The sequence below is a fragment of the Phalangium opilio genome, unplaced genomic scaffold, assembly GCF_054372755.1.
Source record: "Phalangium opilio isolate 3A_F unplaced genomic scaffold, DU_Popi_V2 ptg000070l_1, whole genome shotgun sequence".
Lineage (NCBI taxonomy): Eukaryota > Metazoa > Arthropoda > Arachnida > Opiliones > Phalangiidae > Phalangium > Phalangium opilio.
In genome coordinates, this window is record NW_028324182.1 from 15,209,893 (window position 1) to 15,232,912 (window position 23,020).

At 37.9% G+C, this 23,020-nt stretch overlaps 6 protein-coding genes across 10 annotated transcripts; 2 read left to right on the forward strand and 4 right to left on the reverse strand.

The window, feature by feature from the left end:
- Positions 1-305: 305 nt before the first annotated feature.
- LOC149661958 (arrestin, lateral eye-like) lies at positions 306-2,018 on the reverse strand. Its single transcript, XM_089843522.1, has one exon. The coding sequence runs from the start codon at positions 1,718-1,720 to the stop codon at positions 512-514; it is 1,209 nt and encodes a 402-aa protein (XP_089699648.1). The 5' UTR covers positions 1,721-2,018; the 3' UTR covers positions 306-511.
- A 155-nt stretch (positions 2,019-2,173) lies between these two features.
- Positions 2,174-4,812, reverse strand: mRpS9 (mitochondrial ribosomal protein S9). The gene is made up of 13 exons (XM_089843521.1): positions 4,640-4,812; positions 4,417-4,564; positions 4,239-4,342; positions 4,107-4,169; positions 3,932-4,042; positions 3,773-3,861; positions 3,641-3,716; positions 3,439-3,564; positions 3,323-3,365; positions 3,156-3,261; positions 2,676-2,851; positions 2,517-2,595; positions 2,174-2,426 (listed from the first exon to the last, which is right to left on the reverse strand). Exons 1-13 carry the CDS (start codon positions 4,715-4,717, stop codon positions 2,414-2,416), a joined length of 1,212 nt encoding a protein of 403 aa, XP_089699647.1. The 5' UTR covers positions 4,718-4,812; the 3' UTR covers positions 2,174-2,413.
- An 8-nt stretch (positions 4,813-4,820) lies between these two features.
- On the forward strand, positions 4,821-11,118 carry Tusp (WD40 superfamily protein Tusp). Of its 2 annotated transcripts, XM_089843509.1 has the most exons (12): positions 4,821-5,779; positions 6,088-6,378; positions 6,451-6,652; positions 6,715-6,977; positions 7,072-7,296; positions 7,367-7,598; positions 7,688-7,983; positions 8,055-8,337; positions 8,418-9,023; positions 9,102-10,015; positions 10,099-10,296; positions 10,610-11,118. In XM_089843509.1, exons 1-12 carry the CDS (start codon positions 5,519-5,521, stop codon positions 10,736-10,738), a joined length of 3,900 nt encoding a protein of 1,299 aa, XP_089699635.1. In that variant the 5' UTR covers positions 4,821-5,518; the 3' UTR covers positions 10,739-11,118. The 2 variants fall into 2 exon arrangements, with proteins under 2 accessions (XP_089699635.1, XP_089699634.1); XM_089843508.1 differs by having other exon boundaries at positions 8,418-10,015.
- A 3,181-nt stretch (positions 11,119-14,299) lies between these two features.
- On the reverse strand, positions 14,300-17,997 carry LOC149661961 (DDB1- and CUL4-associated factor 8-like). 2 transcript variants are annotated; one of them, XM_089843514.1, is made up of 11 exons: positions 17,599-17,997; positions 16,522-17,386; positions 16,358-16,443; positions 16,141-16,281; positions 15,978-16,072; positions 15,444-15,673; positions 15,277-15,384; positions 15,067-15,197; positions 14,882-15,001; positions 14,673-14,792; positions 14,300-14,540 (listed from the first exon to the last, which is right to left on the reverse strand). In XM_089843514.1, exons 2-11 carry the CDS (start codon positions 17,378-17,380, stop codon positions 14,445-14,447), a joined length of 1,986 nt encoding a protein of 661 aa, XP_089699640.1. In that variant the 5' UTR covers positions 17,381-17,386; positions 17,599-17,997; the 3' UTR covers positions 14,300-14,444. The 2 variants fall into 2 exon arrangements, with proteins under 2 accessions (XP_089699640.1, XP_089699639.1); XM_089843513.1 differs by having other exon boundaries at positions 16,522-17,997.
- Positions 17,998-18,074: 77 nt separating this feature from the next.
- Positions 18,075-19,463, forward strand: LOC149661962 (cilia- and flagella-associated protein 298-A). Of its 2 annotated transcripts, none has more exons than XM_089843529.1 (6): positions 18,075-18,362; positions 18,433-18,588; positions 18,650-18,717; positions 18,781-19,062; positions 19,120-19,215; positions 19,271-19,463. In XM_089843529.1, the coding sequence occupies exons 1-6, from the start codon at positions 18,224-18,226 to the stop codon at positions 19,379-19,381; spliced, it is 852 nt and encodes a 283-aa protein (XP_089699655.1). In that variant the 5' UTR covers positions 18,075-18,223; the 3' UTR covers positions 19,382-19,463. The 2 variants fall into 2 exon arrangements, with proteins under 2 accessions (XP_089699655.1, XP_089699656.1); XM_089843530.1 differs by having other exon boundaries at positions 18,436-18,588.
- Positions 19,403-22,616, reverse strand: Ate1 (arginyltransferase 1). Of its 2 annotated transcripts, none has more exons than XM_089843520.1 (10): positions 22,413-22,616; positions 22,224-22,287; positions 22,097-22,159; positions 21,556-22,027; positions 21,384-21,479; positions 20,608-20,769; positions 20,346-20,524; positions 19,943-20,042; positions 19,750-19,870; positions 19,403-19,675 (listed from the first exon to the last, which is right to left on the reverse strand). In XM_089843520.1, the coding sequence occupies exons 1-10, from the start codon at positions 22,495-22,497 to the stop codon at positions 19,500-19,502; spliced, it is 1,518 nt and encodes a 505-aa protein (XP_089699646.1). In that variant the 5' UTR covers positions 22,498-22,616; the 3' UTR covers positions 19,403-19,499. The 2 variants fall into 2 exon arrangements, with proteins under 2 accessions (XP_089699646.1, XP_089699645.1); XM_089843519.1 differs by lacking the exon at positions 20,608-20,769 and adding an exon at positions 20,892-21,053 and having other exon boundaries at positions 22,413-22,614.
- Between the last annotated feature and the right edge of the window lie 404 nt (positions 22,617-23,020).

Genomic DNA, 23,020 nt, shown 5'->3' on the forward strand with positions numbered 1-23,020 from the left:
GGCATTAGTGAACCAATCACACGCATGAATCTTTTGGCGCGAATTTTTGTAGGGATTATATGTTTTGAAAATCTTTTTACCAGAGAAAAAGGCTTAAAGCATTTTCCTATTTTCACTCCTTTACGGTCTATGGGAAGATAGTATTGAGTGCTAAATCAATTTCCATATGTCCCGCTTTCATGTCATTGGAATTTTTAAAATGCGTCTTCTAATTAAATTTTGCTTGACAGATCTCATTTAAAACTTCAAAAATAAGGTGGATTAACTTAAACTTTGTAGGAATTTATCAAAAGACGCGACGTAACTTCTTAGTTGTAATACTTTATTACGATGTCAACATCATACAGAATATAATATATAATACACCAAAACTTTATTTTTGTTATTAATTTTGGTAAATAAATAAATTGCGATTAAACAATTCTAAATTAAATCTTTCTGAAATTTATTTCTGATATAAAATTATTGCCTCGAGACTAAAGGTTATGTACAACGAAGTCAAAACAGTTTATTAATCCATATCTTCGCTGAACTGTCTGCGACGGGCGAAATCTTCGAAAATGAGATCAGTGCTCATCTCCCTGCTTAACTGTTTCTTGACTCGTTCCTTCTCCTTGTCCGCTTTGTTCTGCTGGGTGCCGGGATAGTCGACTTCGGGGATAGGGTTGACCAGCTTGAACGGGACATCGGCCGTCAATTCGCCACCAAGCGCTCCGAGGTAGAGACGAGCCCGAACGATGTAGGAAATAACAATACCCAAACCGTCCGAACTTTGACCACCCATAGTTGAGGATGCCAAGTTGGTGTCTCCTTCCTTTAGTCGGCCATCGAGGGCGATACCCCTTCGATCCTTATTCAGGCTGGCCAGTGGGACCAAGTAATAGACCTTGTTGAAAGAAGCCCCGGGGGTAATGGGGCATCCTTCTTTGGAATCGACGGCCGCGATGGTCTTCTGGTAGTGACCGTTAACCAGAGTGACTTCGGTGTTTTGAATGATGGAAATCTTGACATTGCGGACAGTCTTCTTGGAATAGTTAGCGATGGAAACGTGTGTGGCGACCTTGTCTCCGTGGAAGTATAACTCGCGATCCAAAGTCAGCTCCAACTGCAATTTTCCATTGCTCATAACGAAACCTTTACTGACCAGGGAACTGGGTTGTCGAATGACGGGGGATGGGGCGGTATACTGAAGTTTTCGAACAGCCATGACAACGGAGCTTCTCTTATGGGGTTTTTCCTCTTCATTGTCGGCGACGTACAATTTCAATTCATATTCCACACCCATTGGTTTTCCATTATCTTCGGGAGCGGGTTGGATAGTTACCGATGAAGGAGCGTTTTTGGGTAGGTCGAAGGCGAAAGCGAAAGCATTTTCGCCCAGTTTCTTGATCAACTTTTCTTGAAGACCAGTTTGATTCGCTCGCCTTTTCGGTGGGTAGACTTGTTCCATGGCCAGATGTAACTGACGGCTGAAATGTAATCCCATGACTTCGTCATCTTCTCGGCCGTATCGGAAAGTGGTGACGACTTGGCCATAAACTCTTCGGCTCTTCAAATAGTCGTTGTCGATCAAGACGACGCCCTCCACTTGATCACAGTTGTCGCCGTAGTCCCCGAAATCTCTCTTGCCCAAATAAACGGTGAGTTTTCCATTAGGGGAGGCTTTTTTGAATATCTTTACCGCTACAACCATCACCAGCGGTAGAAGAAAGAAAGCCATATCCAAATACTAAGAGGAACAATCCGAAAACTTCTACAGTTCTAGTTACGTTTCGTGAAAATGAAAGGTGAAAAATGGAAAAACACGAAGCGGGATCCGACAAATTCCTTTTATATAGGCTGGGACCAAATCAGATTAGGGACTTTTAGGAACCTATAAAGCTTTAAGCCCATCAACGGGACGACTAATAAGGTTTCTTTCTACCTGGCTAAGGTCAAATTGGCCCTAGCATACAGACGTCACTAAACCCCAGAGGAAACCTTCCAAGTTATGTTTTCAATAGGTCAAATTAAAGCCCGCCCAATCCTATCCCAGTACAATGCTCTAATATTTGCCTTGGAACTTAGAAAATTACTAAAGGTCCCTTCACAAAAGAAGAGATGACCAAGTAGTTGAAATTACCATTCAAAATTAATCACAGCTAATATGTTCAAAATAAGTGAGAGTCAGAAATAATTATTATTACTTATTTAATTTTATTCATGAAACCAGTTTACAATACAATGAAACTTTCTCAAAAAAAAAAAAAAAAAAAAATGTCTGATCACTTTAAACCACGAAGAGTGGTTCGTTAGTGTGAAGGGGCCTTAATGTGACTCATCTCATACACCACGCTATATTTTTAAACACTTTTATTTCTTGTTGATTGTTTGAGGCACAAAGACCACACCTTAAAAATAAATACTATACATTCTATCGCTTTTTCCTAGAAAGATATTAGTAAACAAACAAACAAACAAACAAACAAATTAATAAACTGTACTAAATATCTAAATATATCTATATTTCAATATACCAAGTGAATTTTCTTCTAGCTCCCTCCTGTCCCGGTTTCTTCCTTTCTCTAGTTCTCGGATCCCTCGTTAATAAGCCAGCTAAATTAATTAATTAATTAACTAAATGATTAATTTAAACCTAATCATTCCTCAATTCAATTAATTTTATTTAGTTTTACCTATTCTCATTCTTTCAACCGTTTCCGCATCAACAAAACTTCTTAGAGCTCTAGAAATGCCTAATCTAATAGCGCCAGCTTGGCAACTTGAACCTCCTAAACTCGTTTCTACTTTAGCAACAAAATCTACTTTATTTAATAAACCGGTAAACTGAAGTGGAAATAGAAGTTGCTCCCTTAAACATAAATAAATTAATTAAGAGTTAATTAAGATACCTAGGCCTAGTTTCTCAGTAAATTAGCCTTATTCCTAATCAGCGCCACGTACCCATAGCGGCGACTTTGAGAACTACTGTAATCGGCTAGCCAATCAGATGTCGCTAAAATCTGGTGACCTCATTTTTGGTAAGACCCCGAGAGTGTCCGTCAGTGACGTCCCCAGATTTTAGCGACATCTGATTGGCTTGCTGATTACAGTAGTTCTCAAAGTCGCCGCTATGGGTACGTGGCGCTGATCAGGAATAAAGCTAATTGATTTACCTATCCTGAACAAGTGGAAAATAACTTATATCTTTATCATTTATTTTAACTTTTCCACTTCCGTTTGCGTAAATGGTAACCCATGCTTTAGTATGTTTCCTAGCACCTTTTGTTATCATTGAATGGTTAATTAATTTAAATTGTAATAATAGCAGTTTACTTTATACCTTCAGCTTCAACAAATGATTTGCCATTTTCATCAATAGTTAACTTAATATATTTTAATTGAAAATTAGAAATTAGTTCTATAATTAACTAGTAATAAGTTATTAGTTATTATTACCGGAGGAATTTCAATTTTTTGTAAAGAAGAAACTAAAGTTCTACGATATTTCATAATGAAATCTTTACACCGAAATGAATAAGGGTGATCAGCAAGTCTTGCCATTGAATAGATGAAATACTCGTACTTTTAAATAATTAAACTTAAATAAATTCATTTATTTAAACTTAATTACTTAAAAAAAAAAATTAAATAATTTTACTTTAAGTGGTGAAACTTCTTGGGAAATAATTTTTTCAAAATTTTCTTTCGAAACCCATTCACTTCCGGCTAATTCCCTACCATTTAAAATTAATTTAATCGTAATTAAATTAATTAAATATGGTTATCTTACAGCTTAGTTTCGGGTAAAGGTTCCCTAATACCCTTTTTAATCATACTGTCCTCGAAATCATCCATTTTTTGAATGTTGTCAACAATAGTCTAACATTTACGTTAAATTATATCAAATTTAATATTAATTAACATTAAAAGAAACGCTAAATAAACTTACAAACATAACTTGGTAGTAATAAGCACTACCAGTATAAAAAAATGTATTAAAAGGTCTACCACTCGAGTCAAATTCAGCCGCCTTTCTTTTAGGAAATATTTCCTCCGGTGGCTAATTGAAATCTCAGTAATTAAATTAAATTAAATTAACTTAAATCTTATTGGGATTAAATTACCTTCATCATTGGTCTGGCTTTCTTATCAAAGAGACCAGATGGCATCAGGTAACTTATAGCCTCCTAATTAAAACCTTTATTAAAGTTTCTTTATATCGCAGTTAACGAGAAAGGAAAAAAAAAACACCATACATCAATCTCTCTTTGAGTGAAAGTTTCAGGGTCTACACCCATCATATTGGCCAAATGACGTTTACCCATTTCAAATTCTAATGTTTGTTCTTTCATAAATTCATCTATGACAATTACAATTTATAGGAATGTAAGAAATTTAAGTAATTTAAGTAATTAAATGCTAATATTAATTTACCATGCTTTTGAGCACGATCTAAATATGCTTTCATGGCTTTACTAATTTTAACAGTTCGATCTTCCACAGTTGAAAGGGGTGGATTGGTAATTTTAGGTGGTTCACTATGAACCAGTTTGCTCAATACCTTGCTTTTATTACTTAATTTCTTAAAATTAAACGAGAATTCTAATTCTAAATTACTTTCTTAAAAAACAGTAGTATTATTTGAATTACGTATTACCTGATAATTTCCATTAATTTCGCCACTAAATTTAATTAATAACTGTAATTTAAAGTTTAAATTATACCGGGACAACATTTTTAACAACACCACGACCACGTGGTTGTATAGTGACCTTCAACCCCAAAGACGAAAGATTGTTAGTCCCATCCGAGAGCGTATTTACCAGTCCAAGGAGTCGTTAGTGTTCTCTTTACTCTTTGGGATGAAAGTGATGAGGATTGAGGAAGGAGGATGCGGTTTTCGGAGAAATGATCGGAATACGATGTTTCTAACTTAATTAAGGGATTAATAGGCCCCGAAATAATTAGTTTTATATTATCTATAATCAAAATGAATAAATCTACGAATATTATGTACTTTCTAGCAAGAGTAAAGCGCTTTTTGAGCCATAATTCCAGCAAATTCCCGCAAAAACCTAGTCTTAGCCCCTTTAAGGTTCTCTTCCCTGCTGTACACGGATGATCCCTTTCGTTTATATTGGTTTTAGCGAGTGATAAGTGAACTATTTTTAATTAAAAATCCTACAATTAAGTGGAGAATCTCAAATACCAATTTAAATACGGTAAATTACATCAAGATTTTTCAAAGCCTGTGATAATTTTTCTAGAGAATCTCGTTTCGTATTAAAATGTTTATTTTATTTACTATTTCGTAATAATTTAAAATTATAAATATAGCCGCGAGATTTTAAATTTTCTATCTAGTTTTTTCACAATTGGTAAATATTTCGGGCAAAACTGTTGTATAAAATATTATGGGTAGAATTATAAGTCAAAAAATGCTCAGAACGTACCGCTTTGTTTCGAGATCGAAAAACACTTGCCAGAGTCATTCCTGATACAAGCGCGCGTATAACTGGGGAGATTTTGATGAGCCATGCATCTGCACTTTGAGAGAAACTCTTTGGCGAGAACAGATTGCAATGTTCTCTCGTTAACATGGATGGGTAAAGTTCCGGATGAACTACCCGATGATGAGGGATGGAAACTCAATAGAATGAGTTACTACCAGGATGGCTGGTTAGCCACCGGAAACGCCAGAGGCATTGTAGGAGTGACGTTCACAACTTGTTTCTTTGGTAAATCCAATGATCTACCGCTTCGAACCAATTACAATCTCAGAGGTCACCGGTCAGAGGTACAGAGTCTCAGGTCAAAGTCATAGTAGAATTAGCCTTATTCCTGATCAGCGCCACCTACCCATAGCGGCGACTTTGAGAACTACTGTAATCGGCAAGCCAATCAGATGCCGCTAAAATCTGGTGACGTCACTGACGGGCACTCTCGGGGTCTTACCAAAAATGACGTCACCAGATTTTAGCGACATCTGATTGGCTTGCCGTTTATAGTAGTTCTCAAAGTCGCCGCTATGGGTAGGTGGCGCTGATCAGGAATAAGGCTAATTTAGAATGACTCTTCAAGTCGGGAAAATTTCTGTCGACTTAGGTTACGCTAGTTAAATGGAATGAGCCGTACCAGAAACTAGCGTCATGCGACAGTAGTGGAATTATTTTTGTCTGGATTAAATACGAAGGTCGCTGGTCCATTGAGCTAATAAATGACCGAAGCACCAAAGTTACAGATTTCTGTTGGAGTCACGATGGAAGGATGGCTCTCATCTGCTACCAGGATGGTTTTGTTTTAGTCGGTTCTGTAGCTGGCCAGCGCTATTGGTCTTCTATGCTCAATTTAGATTCCACCATCACCTGTGGTATTTGGGCTCCCGACGACCAACAAGTCCGTTCACTTACCTTAATCCGACCACCTCGTGTAATAAGACCCAGCGTCCTAACGAAGTCTTACTTTAAGGTGCTGTTTGGAACTTCAAATGGCCAAATATTAGTTATCGACGTACACGGTGTCATGGTAGCTCAGGTTAGTATTCAAGATGGTATGCCCATTGCCTCAATGTGTTGGTCCTGCGAGAAATTCAAGATGGAAGAAACGGATGAGGAAGATTCAAGTCTCAATCCTAATCCACCCTCGGCTTTCGACTCCGTCCGCCAACAATGTACGCCTCCCTCGAGGTTAATCCCTTCCCCGGGGGGAAAACTTATTCTAATTGTTTTGCAGCCCAAAATCGTCCATCCGTTCTGGCTCTGTGTTTCCAGAATGGAACCATTTACCTCATGAAGAACTACGATGATATTTCGCCCACAATGATTTTGACTGGCTTAAAAGGAGTTAAAATGGAATGGTCGAACAACGGAGAAATTTTGGCCGTCGCGGGAGTCAGCGAAAATAGTCTCGACAACGACGAATCTCCCATTAATTGCGTACACTTTTACTCCGAGTCTGGAGCCCTGAGATTCGTTCGTTTAGTTCCTTACAGTCAGGTACGGGACGATTCGAGCTCAGGCACCCCGCGAAATAAAGTTCTTGTTGCAAAACCGATTGAAATTATTAAATGTTTCTGGTTGTTTATTGAAGAGCCCAGTTACAGCCATGACTTGGGGTCACAATGACAAACGTCTCTTTGTGGCCACAGGCAGTATCATTCATATAGGGTGGGTGACGCGACGCGTCGCTACTCTGCAACTTCTGTCCCGATTGGCCATCCATAAATGTTTAAGAGAAGAGTCCAATGTCCAAAAGTTGCCTCTGCCCAGGCGTCTAAAGGCCTTTATTTCCAATCTATTTGGTCAAACAATCAAGGTAGCGTTGAAGCCCGCTTTAATTATTTACCACGTGACCCCCGGGGTATAATTTTTCGTGTCGACTTCAGTGCTACCTGCCAGAGCCAAAGCACTTGCGCGATTTTGTGTCTAAACCTCCTTCCAATGGGATTCGTTTGCATTGTACCATGATTCGGCACAACGACGACGCGGTTTCCGGAAACGCTACCTACACACTCTTTCTCGAGTATTTGGGCGGATTGGTGCCTCTATTGAAAGGAAAGAGAGCCAGTAAAATTCGTCCAGAGTTCATAATATTCGATCCTGAAGTTCAGTCCAACTGTAAATCAACCTTCTAAATCTTTCCTCCTATTGTCTTTGTCCTTGTCCTTTCAATTTTCTCTTTCTTTCTCTCTTTCTTTCGCGATTAGCCAACAAAGTGGGACTTTTTCCGTCTCATTTAAATTTGGCCGTGGCAGCGCTTTCTTCTTCTTCTCCTCTTTCTTCGGCTCATAGTTCCGCCCGCGTCTCTCCTCACCCTCATTCCGCTTCGACGGAGCCTTCCTCTTCGGATAGCGAAGTTGACGAAGGTTGCGCCTCACCCAGGCTTCAACGGCGACGAAGGAAACAGCATCGCAACGGAAATGGCCCCAATTTTTACACCAGTTTCGTTAACGCCGGCGAATTTCATCGCCAAGAACTGGTCTATTTAGACGACTTACCAGAGGTCGGGAATTTAATAAAGTTCAAGGTTGAAATTCCTCGGGATATACCTATATTTTGTTACGGGGTTTCCAGAATCAAAAATTGGTGGCGGTTTCGTCTAATATTTGGGGGACGAAGTTTAAACTTTTGGGATTGACACCTTGGTTACCTTCTTCGCTGGGAACTATAAGCTATCGAACTAGCCTATTGCATTTACAGCCGAGACAGATGACTTTGGTTATGAAAGAATTAAACGGTCCCGAACCCGTGGATTTGGTTAAAATGCGCAACAATCATCGGGGTAATACGCACGGTACTAATTCGTCAGCTTTCGGAGGTCACGTATCTTTTTCGGAAGACGAAGATGACATTCCTGGTACGAAGGGTCAGACGCCTCGATCGAGGGGCGTTTTGAGATTAACCTCCCGTGTTTGTTCTGTTCTTTGATTGGTTTAGATGGGGATAGTTCTAAATGGGACGCCAGTAGTTCGGAAGGCGCCCCGGTGGCTCCGATGACGCCTCAAAAACGTCAACAACAACAAAATCAGCGAATGCAACAACAGCTCAACAGCCCCGTCCACCGTTTCGTTAATTCGAGTTCTTCAGTGCCTCTCTCCCCTTCGAAAAGCGGAGTTAAAAAAGAAAGACGACGTAGCGTCGACGCGGCCATGATTCCCGATGACTTAGACGAGTACGATAAAATAATCCGCGTCGAGGATTTTATCTCTGTCCAAAAGGCGTTACAGCGGCAAAGTACAAACGAAGACAGTATCGACATAAGTTCTTATCTAGAAGACGAGGATAATAATAGAAAATCCATAGGAATTAGCGTCCAGTCTTTCGCGGAGGCGCTGAAAGTAGACGAGAATACGGATAGCACCAAGAACAATATAGTTATCTTCCCGAGAGGGGAAAAAAGCGGCGGCGAGCGCGAAAAGCACCTTTATAACAGCGATCCTCTAGGTTTAGCCTCTTCGCAGTCCGGCGCCAACTGCGGAACTGGTGGAGTTTACCCGACAGCCTCTTCCGTCAGAAGATCGAGGGGAGATCCCAATCTAACCGGTAGTTGCGAGACGGTACCCAGATGGGCCGAAAAAGTCGGAGATTTGAAATTCATTGATGATGGTGATGATATTATAGATGATCCCGAAAGTTTTCCCATCAGTGGCGTTTCTAGCAACGGACCTACAACCACCCAAGCCACGAATGGACCCGTCTTTCTCTTGGGTCATCGCAGTCGAAGCGTCGGTCATCTACAGATGACGGATTTCGCCAGCGGTCCCGCTATAAGCGAAAGTCGAGTTCACGCGGGATCCGGTACCGTCGTAGGCAGTCCAGTCGCGGTAGCTCCGCCTTTCAAAGATCAAAGACGATTAACGCTTAAATCTAGAAACGGAGATTCGAATAACGGCAACGACAGTCAGTCCGATGACTTGATAGATTCTTACCAAGAAACCCAATGCAAAGTTAATATCGATATAGAAAACTTTGGATCCCCTCAAAGCCAACCGCGAAACGGTTACGTTAGAAGTTTCATTAATTCTTCGGCGGGCTTTCTCAATTCCATTCAGTTATGCGGTAGCGGCAATAATTCCGAGCGTAGCAGCGCCACCAGTAGTTCCGAGGACGTCACGACCATTTCCGATAGTTTAGCGGTAGTAAACGACGGTTTGGCCAGCAGCGCGTGTTCCTCCAGCGGAGACGTCACTCGCTTGGTCGAGTATCGGGCTAGCCTTCCGCAATCCAAAGACCAAAAACTAACCAAGATAGGTGGCGGCGGCGGCGGTGGTGGTGGTGCTTGCCTAAACGGGCCTACCCTCTTAAACGGCGTGGTTGTAGGAGCTAGTCGAAGCATTCCTTCGTCGCCCGTGTCCAAAAGAAAAGACGGGGGAGCGCGCAAGGGCTTTCTTTACAGTCCCAGATTGGCTAGGAGAACTAGAAGGCAGAAACTAATGGACAGTTCCGACGAAGACGCTAGCTTGAGCGGGGACGATGTCGCCAGGGAAGAGTTCACCGATTTGGAGAGCTTTCAAAAGGCTTACATTAGAAAGAAGGTATTCGCCATTTCCACAGTTACTCAATTGACCCCGTGAATCGAGAGATTTGCGCCAATCTCACTTTTCTTTCGGGGTAATAGCTGAAAAAATGGAGGGGTCGAGCGGTTGCGGATGGACAGCAAGAACCCAGTCCTAGTTCGTCCAATTACCGAGAATTTGTCTTGCACAATAAAGCCCCGCTATGGAACGAAGTCAGTCAAGTCTATCAATTAGATTTTGGCGGCAGGGTGACGCAAGAATCGGCCAAAAATTTTCAAATTGAGTTTAGAGGCAAACAGGTAAATATATCAATTAGCCTTATTCCTTATCAGCGCCATCTACCCATAGCGGCGACTTTGAGAACTACTGTAAGCGGCAAGCCAATCAGATGTCGCTAAAATCTGGTGACGTCACTGACTGGCACTCTCGGGTCTTACCAAAAATGACGTCACCAGATTTTAGCGACATCTGATTGGCTTGCCGCTTACAGTAGTTCTCAAAGTCACCGCTATGGGTAGATGGCGCTGATCAGGAATAAGGCTAATTAATTACTATACAATATTAACGGCATTGCCTTGACCTTTGACCTTTATTTATTCATTTGGGGTTCAGACTTCTTTACAGGTAATGCAATTTGGTAGAATAGACGGTAACGCGTATACTTTAGACTTCCAATACCCATTCTGCGCATTGCAAGCTTTCGCAGTTGCTCTTGCCAACGTAACCCAAAGACTAAAATAAAAATAAACAACTAAACAGGGTTTAAACAAACAAATAAATAAATAAATAAACAAACAAACATGACCCTAATCGCAATTTATCATGGTGCCCTTTTGTTACAAAATACAAATTACGAAAAATCCGCCAGTGTGTGATTACGCTAAAATTTTTCTCTCCTTAAAACAATGGCGTCCAACGAACTAATCTCAATTAAAATAAAATAAAAAACAATTAATGGGAAACGTGTTAATTATAGTCCAAACAAACCATACAAAGAGAGAAAGAAATATAGAGCAGAGAGAAAAGCCACGGGGGAAAATTTAAGAGAAATAATTTTAAATATCTTTTAAAAAGAAAAAGAGAGAAAAAAAAGTCTGAATAAATTATTTTATTCCTATTTTATTATAAAATATTTTTAATTTGTTACGTTAAAACTATTTAAATTTAATTAATTATTTAAACGGTTACGGTATTGGTATTAGTGGATGGAAAGAGATATTAAAGGTTTATTTTCGAAGATGGTAAGTTTTACGCGAAAATATTTAGGCCTAAAAACGACTGACGTAACAGTTTTAGAAGCGAGTGAGTTACCGCCGGGTTCTTTCTCAAAGGCAACCAACCCATTCGAAATTTCGAATCTATGTAGGCCTAGATTACGCAATTTTAATAATAGATGTTGTTCTAGTCATAACGTCATTGTTATAATAATCAGCACCCCCACCTGAGCTTAGTCCATTTTTTAGATGCCAAAAAAAAAAATACATTATTAATATATTGAAACGAAATTCAAATTCTTAATTAATTAATTAATTAATTAATTTAATAATGGGAAATTAGGGACTCATTATATGTAAATTTTTCCGCAGCTTATTAGTGTAAAAAAAACGGTAATGGCTAATATCGAATCGAACACATTTAAAATAAAAATCTAATACCCCTAAAATAAAATCATCAAATCCCCAATATCATAAATATATTTAATATATTTTTTAAGTTATTCAATGGTTTTTAGGTAAAGGTGTTGTCATTTGTCAAAATGTCGTTAACAGACACACGTTAAGGCTTAGCTAGGGGCTCAGAGACAGAGAGATATCTAACAGCCAATCAGAATATTAGAAAATGTTCTGGAAGGAGCCAATGAAAGAGGCTCTAGAGAGTTTTAAGCGCCCTTAGCTAATAGCGTTTTCCTTTGGGTCCTCGCGGAGCGCTCCCAAGGAGCAATAAAAATGGTAGTAGTAGTTTGCAGCTTCGTTAAGGACTGTTTTTGAAGAATAGAATCTCCTAGTTTTATTCCTCCATGGGAGCGCTCCGCGAGGACCCAAAGGAAAACGCTATAAGGATGAACTGTAAAGTAGTCCGTAACGGGGAGGGGCTAAAAATGTAAAAGGTAAACAGGTTCAGCAATTTAAGATCATTCTAATACCACTCCGCTACTGACCACTGGACGGTTCTTTTAAAGACGTGTACAACGTAAACGGACGGACAAACTAAAAATTTTAATTATTTAGTTTATAAAACCAAATGTTGTTAATTGTTAAATTTGTAGAGAAATTTTAAACTAGTCTAAATTTATTTCGGTTTAATAATTAATTTTGTTCCTATAATATTAATTAACTTAATCTTGTTTAAAACAAATTTTGTTTTTAATATAAATAATTCCCCTTAATAAGAAAATCATACCTAATTAGGAAATAAATTAATTAATTAGAACTTGGCTAGAGTAATTTAGACCCGTAGAATAAATATTGCAAAAAAAAAAAAAAAAACATTTTCAGTAGGTGAATCCTACGCCTTAAGAATAGAGTAATGGCAGCCCCCCCTACCTTTGACCGTATTAAGCTCTATGGGGAAATTACATGGAGTGCCACTAATCTATTAAAAGGACGGGATATCATATGTTAAAAAAAAAATTCTCTCAAAATATTTAAAATAATAAAAAAATAATAAGATGGTTTCCAAGTGCAATTAATACGTTTTGTTGAGCTCGTGATTGTTAATTAAAAATTCATTAACATACCTTTAGCTAGATGTTCATCCCCAAAATTTATTTATTTCTAATGTTGTACATGGCTGATCTTGGGCAATTTAATGTTTAATGAACGAATGTATGAACAAAAAAAAAAAAAATAATCCCAAAAACCTTTTTTTTTTTTTTTAATTTTTTAATTTGGGCCTTGAAAAATAATATATTAATTTGTGCTAAAATATATTTAATTGTTCATTTTTTTACTCCTATTTGGCAATTTTAGCCAAAATTTCCCCCCAATTTAAATAAAATAGTTATTCCCAAATATACGGCTCCTTTTTTTTACTTTGAAGTGATTAGCCCCTCGGGAAACTTGAATTAACCGAGGGGATGATCACTTACACTGATTGCGAAATCTGGTATTTCGCCAACCACTTCATGATTCCGCGCCCAAGATTACGAAATAATTTCGAGCTGCGTGTACACTAATAACACAGTGATCAGCCCCTCGTTGCCTCCGAGTTATTAGAGGGGATGATCACTACTTTGTGATTACAAAATCATTTCGAGCTGCGTGTATACTAATTACACAGTGATCAGCCCCTCGGGGAATCTTGAGTTATCCGAGGGGATGATCACTACTTTGTGATTACAAAATAATTTCGAACTGTGTGTACACTAATTACACAGTGATCAGCCCCTCGGAGAATCTGAGTTATCCGAGGGGATGATCGCTACTTTGTTATTAAAAAATCATTTTGAGCTGCGTGTACACTAATTACACAGTGATCAGCCCCTCGGGGAATCTGAGTTATCCGAGGGGATGATCACTACTTTGTTCTTAAAAAATCATTTCGAGCTGCGTGTACACTAATTACACAGTGATCAGCCCCTCGGGGAATCTGAGTTATCCGAGGGGATGATCACTACTTTGTTCTTAAAAAATAATTTCGAGCTGCGTGTACACTAATTACACAGTGATCAGCCCCTCGGGGAATCTGAGTTATCCGAGGGGATAATCACTACTTCGTGATTACGCGGAGTGGTTGGTTATCCGAGGGGATAATCACTACTACTAACCATTTTCCCTGATATCCTGAACTCAAAATCAGGATATCAATTCTAATCCCAGATCACTTAAACCCTTAACAAACCTTTCCCGAATGCGATATCTGAAACCTTGGGACGTTTCCAAGTATTCTATTGTCTGATGCTATTAATAGGCAACAACAATTAAAAGTTTCCATCAATTAAAAGGTTTGTCTTTTTAATCATAAATACACGAAATTATCCTTTCTATTAACAAACCGAAAAATATAGTTTCAGAAAAAAAAATGGGGGGAAAAAAAACAACTTACCGTTACTGATCTGACACAATTCATATTATATTAAATTTAACTCCGATATGATGAAAAATAAATATATTTAAATATTATCATTTAATAACAGATAAACCCTTAATTTTATTTTGAATCTTTAATTTTAAAATCTTTAGAATTTCATTTTTTTTTTTCAATTAAAGAGTTCGGCTGATGATTTATTTAAAATTACGTAGGTTTATAATTAGGATGGGTAAATATATATGTATATATATGTTTGGGCAATTAGTTTCATCGTTTTTGTGATTTTTGTCATATTTAATAAACATTCTACGAAATTTTTCGAGTAAGTCAAAATATACATTGGTAACTTTTATACGTTAGTTTATCTAATTATCATAAACAAATAAATTACCATTTCGAGGATTTCACGATTTTTACCTTAGGACTGATAACACTGAATATTATTGCGATGTCCTTCTTCTTCGTCGTCATCGTTACTCGATTCGCTGCTCGATTCTTCAATCTCGTGTCTTCCCTGAAACGAAAATATTCAACCAAATATCCCCGCAGTGTTGCCACAATTTGGCCTATTCTAACCAACTTCCTGACTTATTATAAAATAGAGAATAGCTAGGCCTATAATTAAAAACAAAAGATGTATCCCTACTCGACGCCTTGAGCTACGTCTCCATTGCTGCATCAGGAACCAAAGCATTTGGCCATCAATGGCATCGTGCGTATCACTATTGCGATCGTCCTCCCTGTCCTTCATATTCATACAAATCGTCTAAAAGAAGGAAGACACGCGAACAATCGCAAACTTTACCATCCGCGTACGACGTCACAACAAGTACCATAATTTACAGTATAACTAACCCCTTTTAAACCCTTGAGCGTGGGAGGGTGTTCGCAAGACGGAACCCATATTTTAATATCGTCATCCAAACCACTGGTAGCCAAGATAGGACAACTAGGATGTGGTTCCAAACAGTTCACCTGTTCGCAAAGGAAATGTACCTCAACCTATATCTATCTACATGGGGCAAATACACATCACGTACCACTCCGCCTTCATCCCCGCTCATAAACTGAACAATATGTTCGGAATCATGTTCCCAAAAGTAGATATTTCCGCAATCACTTCCACTAACTATAAATTCGCTCTTTGGCCCGAAATAGTTAACTCCTTTCACTGTATCGTAATAATGTTAACGGGGTCGGTAAGGTTAAAGAGTGGTGATACTCGACATAAGAAACAGTGTACTACTAACCAGTTTGGTTATTTCTGTGACCTCGATATCGGTGGGTATACGATGCCCCTTCGGAATGTTCCGAATCAAAAGTATATATATCGTCATCGTTATAAGTGGTTAGTATTTCTTAAAATTCAAAAGATGTAAGTAATACATCGGAGTCTCGCGAGGAAAAGGGGTTATACCTTTGCCATTGTGATTATATACGAGGCAAGTTACGTTTGCTTTGGAATCCGAAGAAACCATATGTTCGGGGCAATATTTGCGGCACGAATTGCTGTCTTGTATATTCCTCTTATCATAAACCCTGACGTATCTATCCCTGCCACCGATAGCGAATTCGTACGATTTGGCTGGATTTGTCTGAATACTATAAAGAGCTAATCTGCTATCGTTTTCTTTACAATACAGTAATCTTTCATTTAAAAAAAAGATTGGGATTTTTCGTTAGTAAAGTAATTAGCCTTATTCCTGATCAGCGCCATCTACCCATAGCGGTGACTTTGAGAACTACTGTAAGCGGCAAGCCAATCAGATGTCACTAAAATCTGGTGACGTCATTTTTGGTAAGACCCGAGAGTGCCAGTTAGTGACGTCACCAGATTTTAGCGACATCTGATTGGCTTGCCGCTTACAGTAGTTCTCAAAGTCGCCGCTATGGGTAGGTGGCGCTGATCAGGAATAAGGCTAATTAACCGGACAAAAATGGGGTTACTAACTTCTCCGGTTTGTTAACCCTAACATCAATCTCAAAGACAACTCCATCTTCTCCGCAACTTAAGAAAGTGTGAGGAGAATCCGGATCGAGACTTAACTAAGAAAAGAAATTTAGAAAGATAGATCAGAAAGGGGTAAAGGATATAGGATGGGTTTTCAAAGTACTTTGTGCGTGGCTCCATGATGTTGAGCCAATTTTCGAGTTCGTTTACAAACTCCAGTAACAGATAGCTCGGCCAATCTAACTTGGCCATCTCTGGCGCAAGTTACAATGTGGCAATCACCACTCATAGGTAAAAATTTCACCTAATGTTTGAAAGAAGTTAAGGTTTAGAGAAAAAGGTTTATAGCTATAGACAGTGGGGGGAGTCGGGCTTTAAACCTGAAAGACGTTGCTTCTATGACCACTATCGTAGATTAAAACTGGTTCGGAAATAGACCAATCCCAAACTATAACTCGGAGATCATCTGAAATTGATTGATCCCAAAATATTGGTCGCGACTCTCATTTGCAAGTGGACCTAGAAGGTAGGAATAGGATCCTACCTGAAGTCGAAGCTAGTCTGGTTCCACTTTTGTTAAAATGCAAAGCGTTAACGCATCCTTCGTGTTTTTCCATTTTATACATCAATTCCAATCTTTCAACCATGTGTAAACTGCCGCAACATCGCAGCCGATAGAGATCATTAGACAAAATTTGAGAGTGTCCGTATTGTCTATTTATCACTTCGTTACAAATGAACCACTTATGGGTGGGACGCTTTGATTTGGGAGTAGGATCAAACTCGCTATCAGAGTCGACTGCCGGAATTTCCATGGTAGTTTCGTCCGCCTCTGACCGATCGGAATTTGAATTTTTCTTGACGCGACTTCTAATTTTTCTTCGTAATCGAACAACATTGTCGTTGTCATCAGAGTTGGCTTCATCTAGCGACTGTCTGGATTCGTTCGCGTTTTGAGGCTCGTCAGATTCTGATACAGAATCTCGGGAATCACGATCCAAAGAATGAGGTAAAGCCAATTCAGAAAGTTCAGCAGCTCCTTCTTCGTAAACTGAGAGAAAACTACCAATGGCTTCTGACATCTCTCCTTGCAATCCAGAATCGGGGCTGGATTGCTCACTGGCAGTTTGACCAAACGAGTTTTGAATTGCAATCGGATCTTTTGTGATAGTATTTGAAGCTTCTTTGGCAGCTTGAGAACATCCTTCATCCAACGACAATGATGGGTTGGTGCATAGCTTAGTATCGAGACTAATACCACTATCGTGTTTTTCAATAATGGCTTTTCTGTGTTTATTCGGGGTGTTAGTGTCACTGGATGGGGTTGTCTCTTCACCAGAAATAGTGGAAGAAGAATCGAGAGGTTCGGAAGAACTTGGTACATCCATTTCTTTATCATCCATTTTTGACTTGTTATCCATTATTTATAAGATTTAAACGAAATGCCTTAACTCAATGGGAATAACCGACTAGTATGCCGACTTTACGAACATTAAACGAACGACTAACAGTTCAAATCAGCGGTATGCCTGAGATATTTCTAGAACCTACTATATATTTCACTTACTACACAAAAAATCGCGCGACATGTTTTGATTTAAAAAAATGTTATTAAACTTACCAAAATAATATAAATATCCCTTCAATTACAGCGAATTATAAACTTCGCATGATGATCACAAATCAGTAAGTCATAAATTCACACACGGTACTTTTCATTTTTGTCTGGTCCACCGTCCATGTATAACGTATTGTAAATCCAACCGTTCCAACGTAGGGCAACTTTACTAGTACAATCTAGAAGTAAGCCTTGGCAGCCGCATACGTCTTAACTTCAATTAGATTTGCCAATATTTTTTATTATTTTAACGAGTTTATGCTGATATCATATCACAAATAGTATTTTTTTATAACTCGCGAGAAATACGCAACAGTAAGTTCAATTATAATAATTAAACGTTAAAAAACCAACAAAACGACACAACGGTATCGATAGAAACGCTTCAATCACTCTGACTCTCGACTCTGTAAATCGCATCGTCTGCTATGAATGATGATGTTATCAGTGGGATATTTTGGCATTAGGCAGGTCGATCGCGTTTAACCAGAAACGGAAATAAGCAAATACATTTATCTGAAATTTTCCATATTTTCAGTACTTTGTGTTACTGTTTATTTCCGTTATTTTGACGATCCAAGGCTTAACATTTGAATTTGGGCCTACTTTTAGTTTCAGTTTAAGAAAAATGGTCAAAATACATTTAAAACAGGGGGAAGAAAGCCTATTTTTATACGAAACTGTAACTTATCAAGTTATAAGTGAACTAATCGAGAAATTAACGGAAATATATAATCTTAGGGCTAAAATTCATTATTTATGTCAAGGTACGTGATGAGTTTTATTTCGGTGCATTTTTAAAAATAAATATTTGTTATTGAATGATTTTGTAATTAGAAGTAGATGATTTGGCAAATCACGGGGTGACCTTACCTCTAGATTTGAGGGGTTTAGATGAAGAAAAAATTACAGGGGAAGAATCTAGCGATAAGCATGAACCAGAGGGTGGTTACGCAATGATAAAAGATCCTATACAAAAACGATGTGGAAAGGGTAATCCTATTAATAAGACTTTAAAACATATTTGGCTTAAACATAAATTAATTTTATTCAGCTCCTAAGGGAGATATGAAAGACATTCTTCTAAAATGTGTTGAAGATGCTAAAATAAAAATATCTAATGTAGGCTGGAACTTAAAAGCATTAAAATGCATAGAGATACCAATTGAACACTTATTATTATAGAAACAAATTGAAAACAATGTTTGTTTGACTAAAGAATACCTTGAAGATGTTTTAGAAAATTTTAAACAAGTAGTATCTGTGGTTTACACAAATGGTTTACCCTCTCACGATCCGATTTACGAAATATTTCAAAATAATGAAGAGACTACGAATAATTTTGAAAGTCTAAACCCTAAAAACGTCCAGCTATGGTGGGCCAGCAAAGAATTAGACGCGGAAAAAAAACTTAGCGATTACATTGGAAAAAATGAGAAAACTAAGATAATTGCAAAAATACAAAAAGTAATTAGTAATTTTTATAATAGTCCTTTGTAAAGTTGACGCGCTTATGAATTACAGAAAGGGAATGGTCCACCGCCCAGGGAATCGGCAGTTAGTGAGGAGGAGAAAAAGAAACTTATGTTACTTTATTATAAACGACAAGAAGAACTGAAAGTACAACAGGAACCTGATGATAGTTGACTGCTGTACAATCATTACTATTTTTCAGAAATTAGAGGATGACGATGAAGACTCGTATTTGGATCAAAAGTGGGCCAGTAATCAACAACTAAAATGTTCATTTTTAGGCCTAAAAGATGTCCAATTCAAACCCCAATAAAATTAACATCGATTTATGCACTTTGTTTTCATCATACGTTTTCATTTATTGCAAATAAATATATTTTACATCTTATCAATAAGTTTCGTAAATTATTTTCGTTGCGCAAATCGTCAATTTAATTTCTATAAAGCAACATCCTAGAGTAACATTTGCGTCCTACTAAGGTTGCGTACTGATTTATATCCTCTATATCATCTCCACTTGTCACAGCACGATATTCGGGAAACGAGCGAATTTTACGGCGATATAAGATCAGGATTTCGTTAAGTACAATCTCACCATCTTCATCTCCTGAGAAAATTAGGAATTTCTTAAGTAAAGAGGGCCAAATTGAGCCCCCTGATAAAGATAGAAGAAAGTAAAACCTTTATCGGAGTCTCTTTCTAATCGGGAATATTTTTCAATTTCCAAATTTAACTTTGCTTCTTCGTAAGGATGCCAAGTGTAAGTCTCGGGACAAAGCAAGAATGAGGGAGAATATTGGGCCTAAAATTAAGTTTGTTTGTTTGTATTCAATTCGTTGCATAAAACACCGATATATCTTTGATAATATTCAACCTTATATCTCATTTTTGGACAAGAGTGAATATAAAATCCCATGTAATAAGACTTCAATTCCGGCGAAAGTTTCGCCAATTGTCTTGTGAAAGCAATTTCTCTAAAAATTTCAATTTCAATTAGCCTTATTCCTGATCAGCGCCATCTACCCATAGCGGTGACTTTGAGAACTACTGTAAGCGGCAAGCCAATCAGATGTCGCTAAAATCTGGTGACGTCATTTTTGGTAAGACCCGAGAGTGCCAGTTAGTGACGTCACCAGATTTTAGCGACATCTGATTGGCTTGCCACTTACAATAGTTCTCAAAGTCGCCGCTATGGGTAGGTGGCGCTGATCAGGAATAAGGCTAATTTCAACTTTTGAAGTTTGGGAAATACTTTAATACTAAGATTGTAATTGTACCTCAAGGCAGCGTACGTTCCTAAAGATAAAAAGCTATAATCTGGATCGTAAAAGAGGTAAACGGATGAAACGCATTTCGGTAAAATGTCTATAACTCCGACCGCGATTAATTGTCCATCCAACCAATATTGTTGATGGAATGAACCGTAACCATGCGATAATTTCAAACTAGATTCTTCCTATAAATCAATCAAATCAATCGAAGAGAGGGAATTTAAGTCAGGTATCTATTAGGGGGTGATGTAAAACTGATCCCACCCACCTCTAACGGAGAATCAACTAGAAACCTTAAAAAACCCGATTCGTCACATTCACTAGCATCTTCCTGATGTATTATCATTTGATAAACTTGATAAAGTGAAAGCTCCTGAGTTAAGCTTTGGGCAAACTCTCGAGATTGAGGTTGGGAACGAACCAGTTTTACCTAAGAGTAAAGAAATACTTTCAACCGAGCTTTTTTTTTTCTTTTTACGAAGTTTTAAGGGGCTCTAATTGGAAAGTATTTCTTATCTCCGTTCATATGTTCTTTTAATAGTGCATGGTCACCTGAAGGGGACTAGAAACCAAAAAACCATTGAATTGTTTTTTAGTACATTTTTCCAGAGGGTCATCGTGTATCACATTTTGATATTTCTGATAAATTTCTAATGTTTGGGGAAACGTGGCCTCAAATTCAACTGAAATTGGTTCTGAACGAACTAATTTTATCTGTTGGATAGAATTTCTTTCCAATTAGCCTTATTCCTGATCAGCGCCACCTACCCATAGCGGCGACTTTGAGAACTACTGTAAGCGGCAAGCCAATCAGATGCCGCTAAAATCTGGTGACGTCATTTTTGGTAAGACCCGAGAGTGCCAGTTAGTGACGTCACCAGATTTTAGCGACATCTGATTGGCTTGCCGCTTACAGTAGTTCTCAAAGTCACCGCTATGGGTAGATGGCGCTGATCAGGAATAAGGCTAATTAGCTTAATAATGTAGGATTGCGATGAAACTGCTCTTATTTTTATTTTTACGAGAAAACTTTAGGATTCAAACCTCTAGATTATGAATCGCATTTGGAACTTGGGACTCGCTTAAAAATTCCTCTAATGTTTTGACTTTAGATTCACATTTAGCTGGTTTAGAAACCTGCTGTAATTGCAATCAATTTTTTTTTTTTCAAATAAACTCTTTCAATACACAAATAAATCTGATCTGAAAACCCAACCATAATTTCGGCCCCTTGAGCTTTTTTCTCTAGTTTTAGACGCTTCTTTTCCCTGCGTATATCTTTCGCTTTACGGCACAATGGTTTAGATGGATCGATGCCTTTTGGATCTGAAACTTTATCCTTCTTTTTTGGAACCTCTTCTAACAGAGTTTCCTTATTTATTTGACTATCAGTAGTGGTTTTTGTAGGAGGTTTAACCCCGCTCGATAAATTCTTATCACCAAATTCATCCTCCAAACTACTGTTGAATTTAATTTCATCCCCTTTTTCAATTTTACTATTCGCTTTCTGTATAACAGAAATATCTGGAAATTCGTTAGGGATATTATCTCCAAGTTGGTAATCATCTTTTGAACATTGTGATGAGGAATCAACCATTTCTTTGTTTTTTCCATTTATGAGAAATTTGTTCATACGTTTAAGAACTTTCTTTTGTGATTTTGAAAGTTTAAAGTCCTTCACAGAACATCTTCAATTCAAAATTGGACAAATAGGTTAATTTTAAAATATTCGGGAACGACAAGTATTTAAAACCTACTTAATCGTATACATTGGACAGCACATGACGTCCATAGTTGGCTTATAACAATATTTACCACTTCTATACACACCAACATGATATATTAATTTCCTTCTGCTATAAAACACTAATAAAAGTCGCAAACCTTCTCCAACCACGATCAATTAAATCTTGGTAATCATTAACAGTAAGATGATGAGCCCACATTCCTAATTTTAAGTATTTTTCGTTTAATAATGGGACAAGGACATTGGATAAAGCAACGGACACAGACAGGTCTGTACAAGTTGTGCAACACCCACAAGAGCCAAGGCTTAACAAAATTTATATTTACCATGCGAATAATTTGAATTGGGTGATTTGCAATAACCACATTTATATCCTTCATGTTCGGCGAAATATTCTACAATGCTATTCATTGTAAATTACAAGTAATTGTAAATATTTCAAAGAGTCAAGTACGTGAATCCTTCCAACAACAACAGCTGCTGCTGACTGCTGAGTGGTGTGCTGGTGGTGGGCAACCAGTGAGATAACGAAATCAATGGCTTCTAGCACTATGGAGTAATATTATAAGAGTCCTAGTAGACGTTAATACTTTGTTTAAGAAATTTTGTTATCACTACAAAAATATTACTCTATGGAAAATAAGATACCCTACTTTAAAGTCTTTAAGTCTGTATTTTAAATCTCTAAAATGATCTTGAATTACACTTTGACCGGGGGGGGGGCTAAAAACTGGCACGCTTACCGTTCCTCTTAAGATATAAACTCCATGATCCTATAATATCTACCTGCTCTCGTAGAGAAAAGAAATAAACCTTTCCGACACTGCCAGTATTGGCGGATTTTTTTTTTTGGAACTAAAGGCACAGTTAACATGACTTTAATTAACATAAACTTATCCTTATTACAATGAATCATTGACAATAAAAATCATAC

Bases quoted from the DNA above. Each gene is read 5' to 3' on its own strand.
- LOC149661958 (XM_089843522.1), bottom strand. From the start codon at position 1,720: ATGGCTTTCTTTCTTCTACCGCTGGTGATGGTTGTAGCGGTAAAGATA.
- mRpS9 (XM_089843521.1), bottom strand. From the start codon at position 4,717: ATGTTGTCCCGGTATAATTTAAACTTTAAATTACAGTTATTAATTAAA. The intron at 3,862-3,931 runs GTAAGTTTATTT...CGTAAATGTTAG, and splicing joins ATTACTACCAAGTTATGTTT to ACTATTGTTGACAACATTCA. The intron at 2,596-2,675 runs GTAAAACTAAAT...TAATTAATTTAG, and splicing joins GGTTGAAAGAATGAGAATAG to CTGGCTTATTAACGAGGGAT.
- Tusp (XM_089843508.1), top strand. From the start codon at position 5,519: ATGCATCTGCACTTTGAGAGAAACTCTTTGGCGAGAACAGATTGCAAT. The intron at 6,379-6,450 runs GTCCGTTCACTT...TCTTACTTTAAG, and splicing joins GGGCTCCCGACGACCAACAA to GTGCTGTTTGGAACTTCAAA. The intron at 7,297-7,366 runs GTAGCGTTGAAG...TGTCGACTTCAG, and splicing joins TATTTGGTCAAACAATCAAG to TGCTACCTGCCAGAGCCAAA.
- LOC149661961 (XM_089843513.1), bottom strand. From the start codon at position 17,398: ATGGATAACAAGTCAAAAATGGATGATAAAGAAATGGATGTACCAAGT. The intron at 15,674-15,977 runs GTTAGTAACCCC...TTTAAATGAAAG, and splicing joins AGGGTTAACAAACCGGAGAA to ATTACTGTATTGTAAAGAAA. The intron at 14,541-14,672 runs GTAGGGATACAT...TTTTCGTTTCAG, and splicing joins GACGTAGCTCAAGGCGTCGA to GGAAGACACGAGATTGAAGA.
- LOC149661962 (XM_089843529.1), top strand. From the start codon at position 18,224: ATGGTCAAAATACATTTAAAACAGGGGGAAGAAAGCCTATTTTTATAC. The intron at 18,718-18,780 runs GTAGGCTGGAAC...TTATTATTATAG, and splicing joins CTAAAATAAAAATATCTAAT to AAACAAATTGAAAACAATGT. The intron at 19,063-19,119 runs GTAATTAGTAAT...TATGAATTACAG, and splicing joins TAATTGCAAAAATACAAAAA to AAAGGGAATGGTCCACCGCC.
- Ate1 (XM_089843520.1), bottom strand. From the start codon at position 22,497: ATGAATAGCATTGTAGAATATTTCGCCGAACATGAAGGATATAAATGT. The intron at 22,028-22,096 runs GTAGGTTTTAAA...TTTGAATTGAAG, and splicing joins TGTCCAATGTATACGATTAA to ATGTTCTGTGAAGGACTTTA. The intron at 19,676-19,749 runs GTTTTACTTTCT...TAATTTTCTCAG, and splicing joins AGAAAGAGACTCCGATAAAG to GAGATGAAGATGGTGAGATT.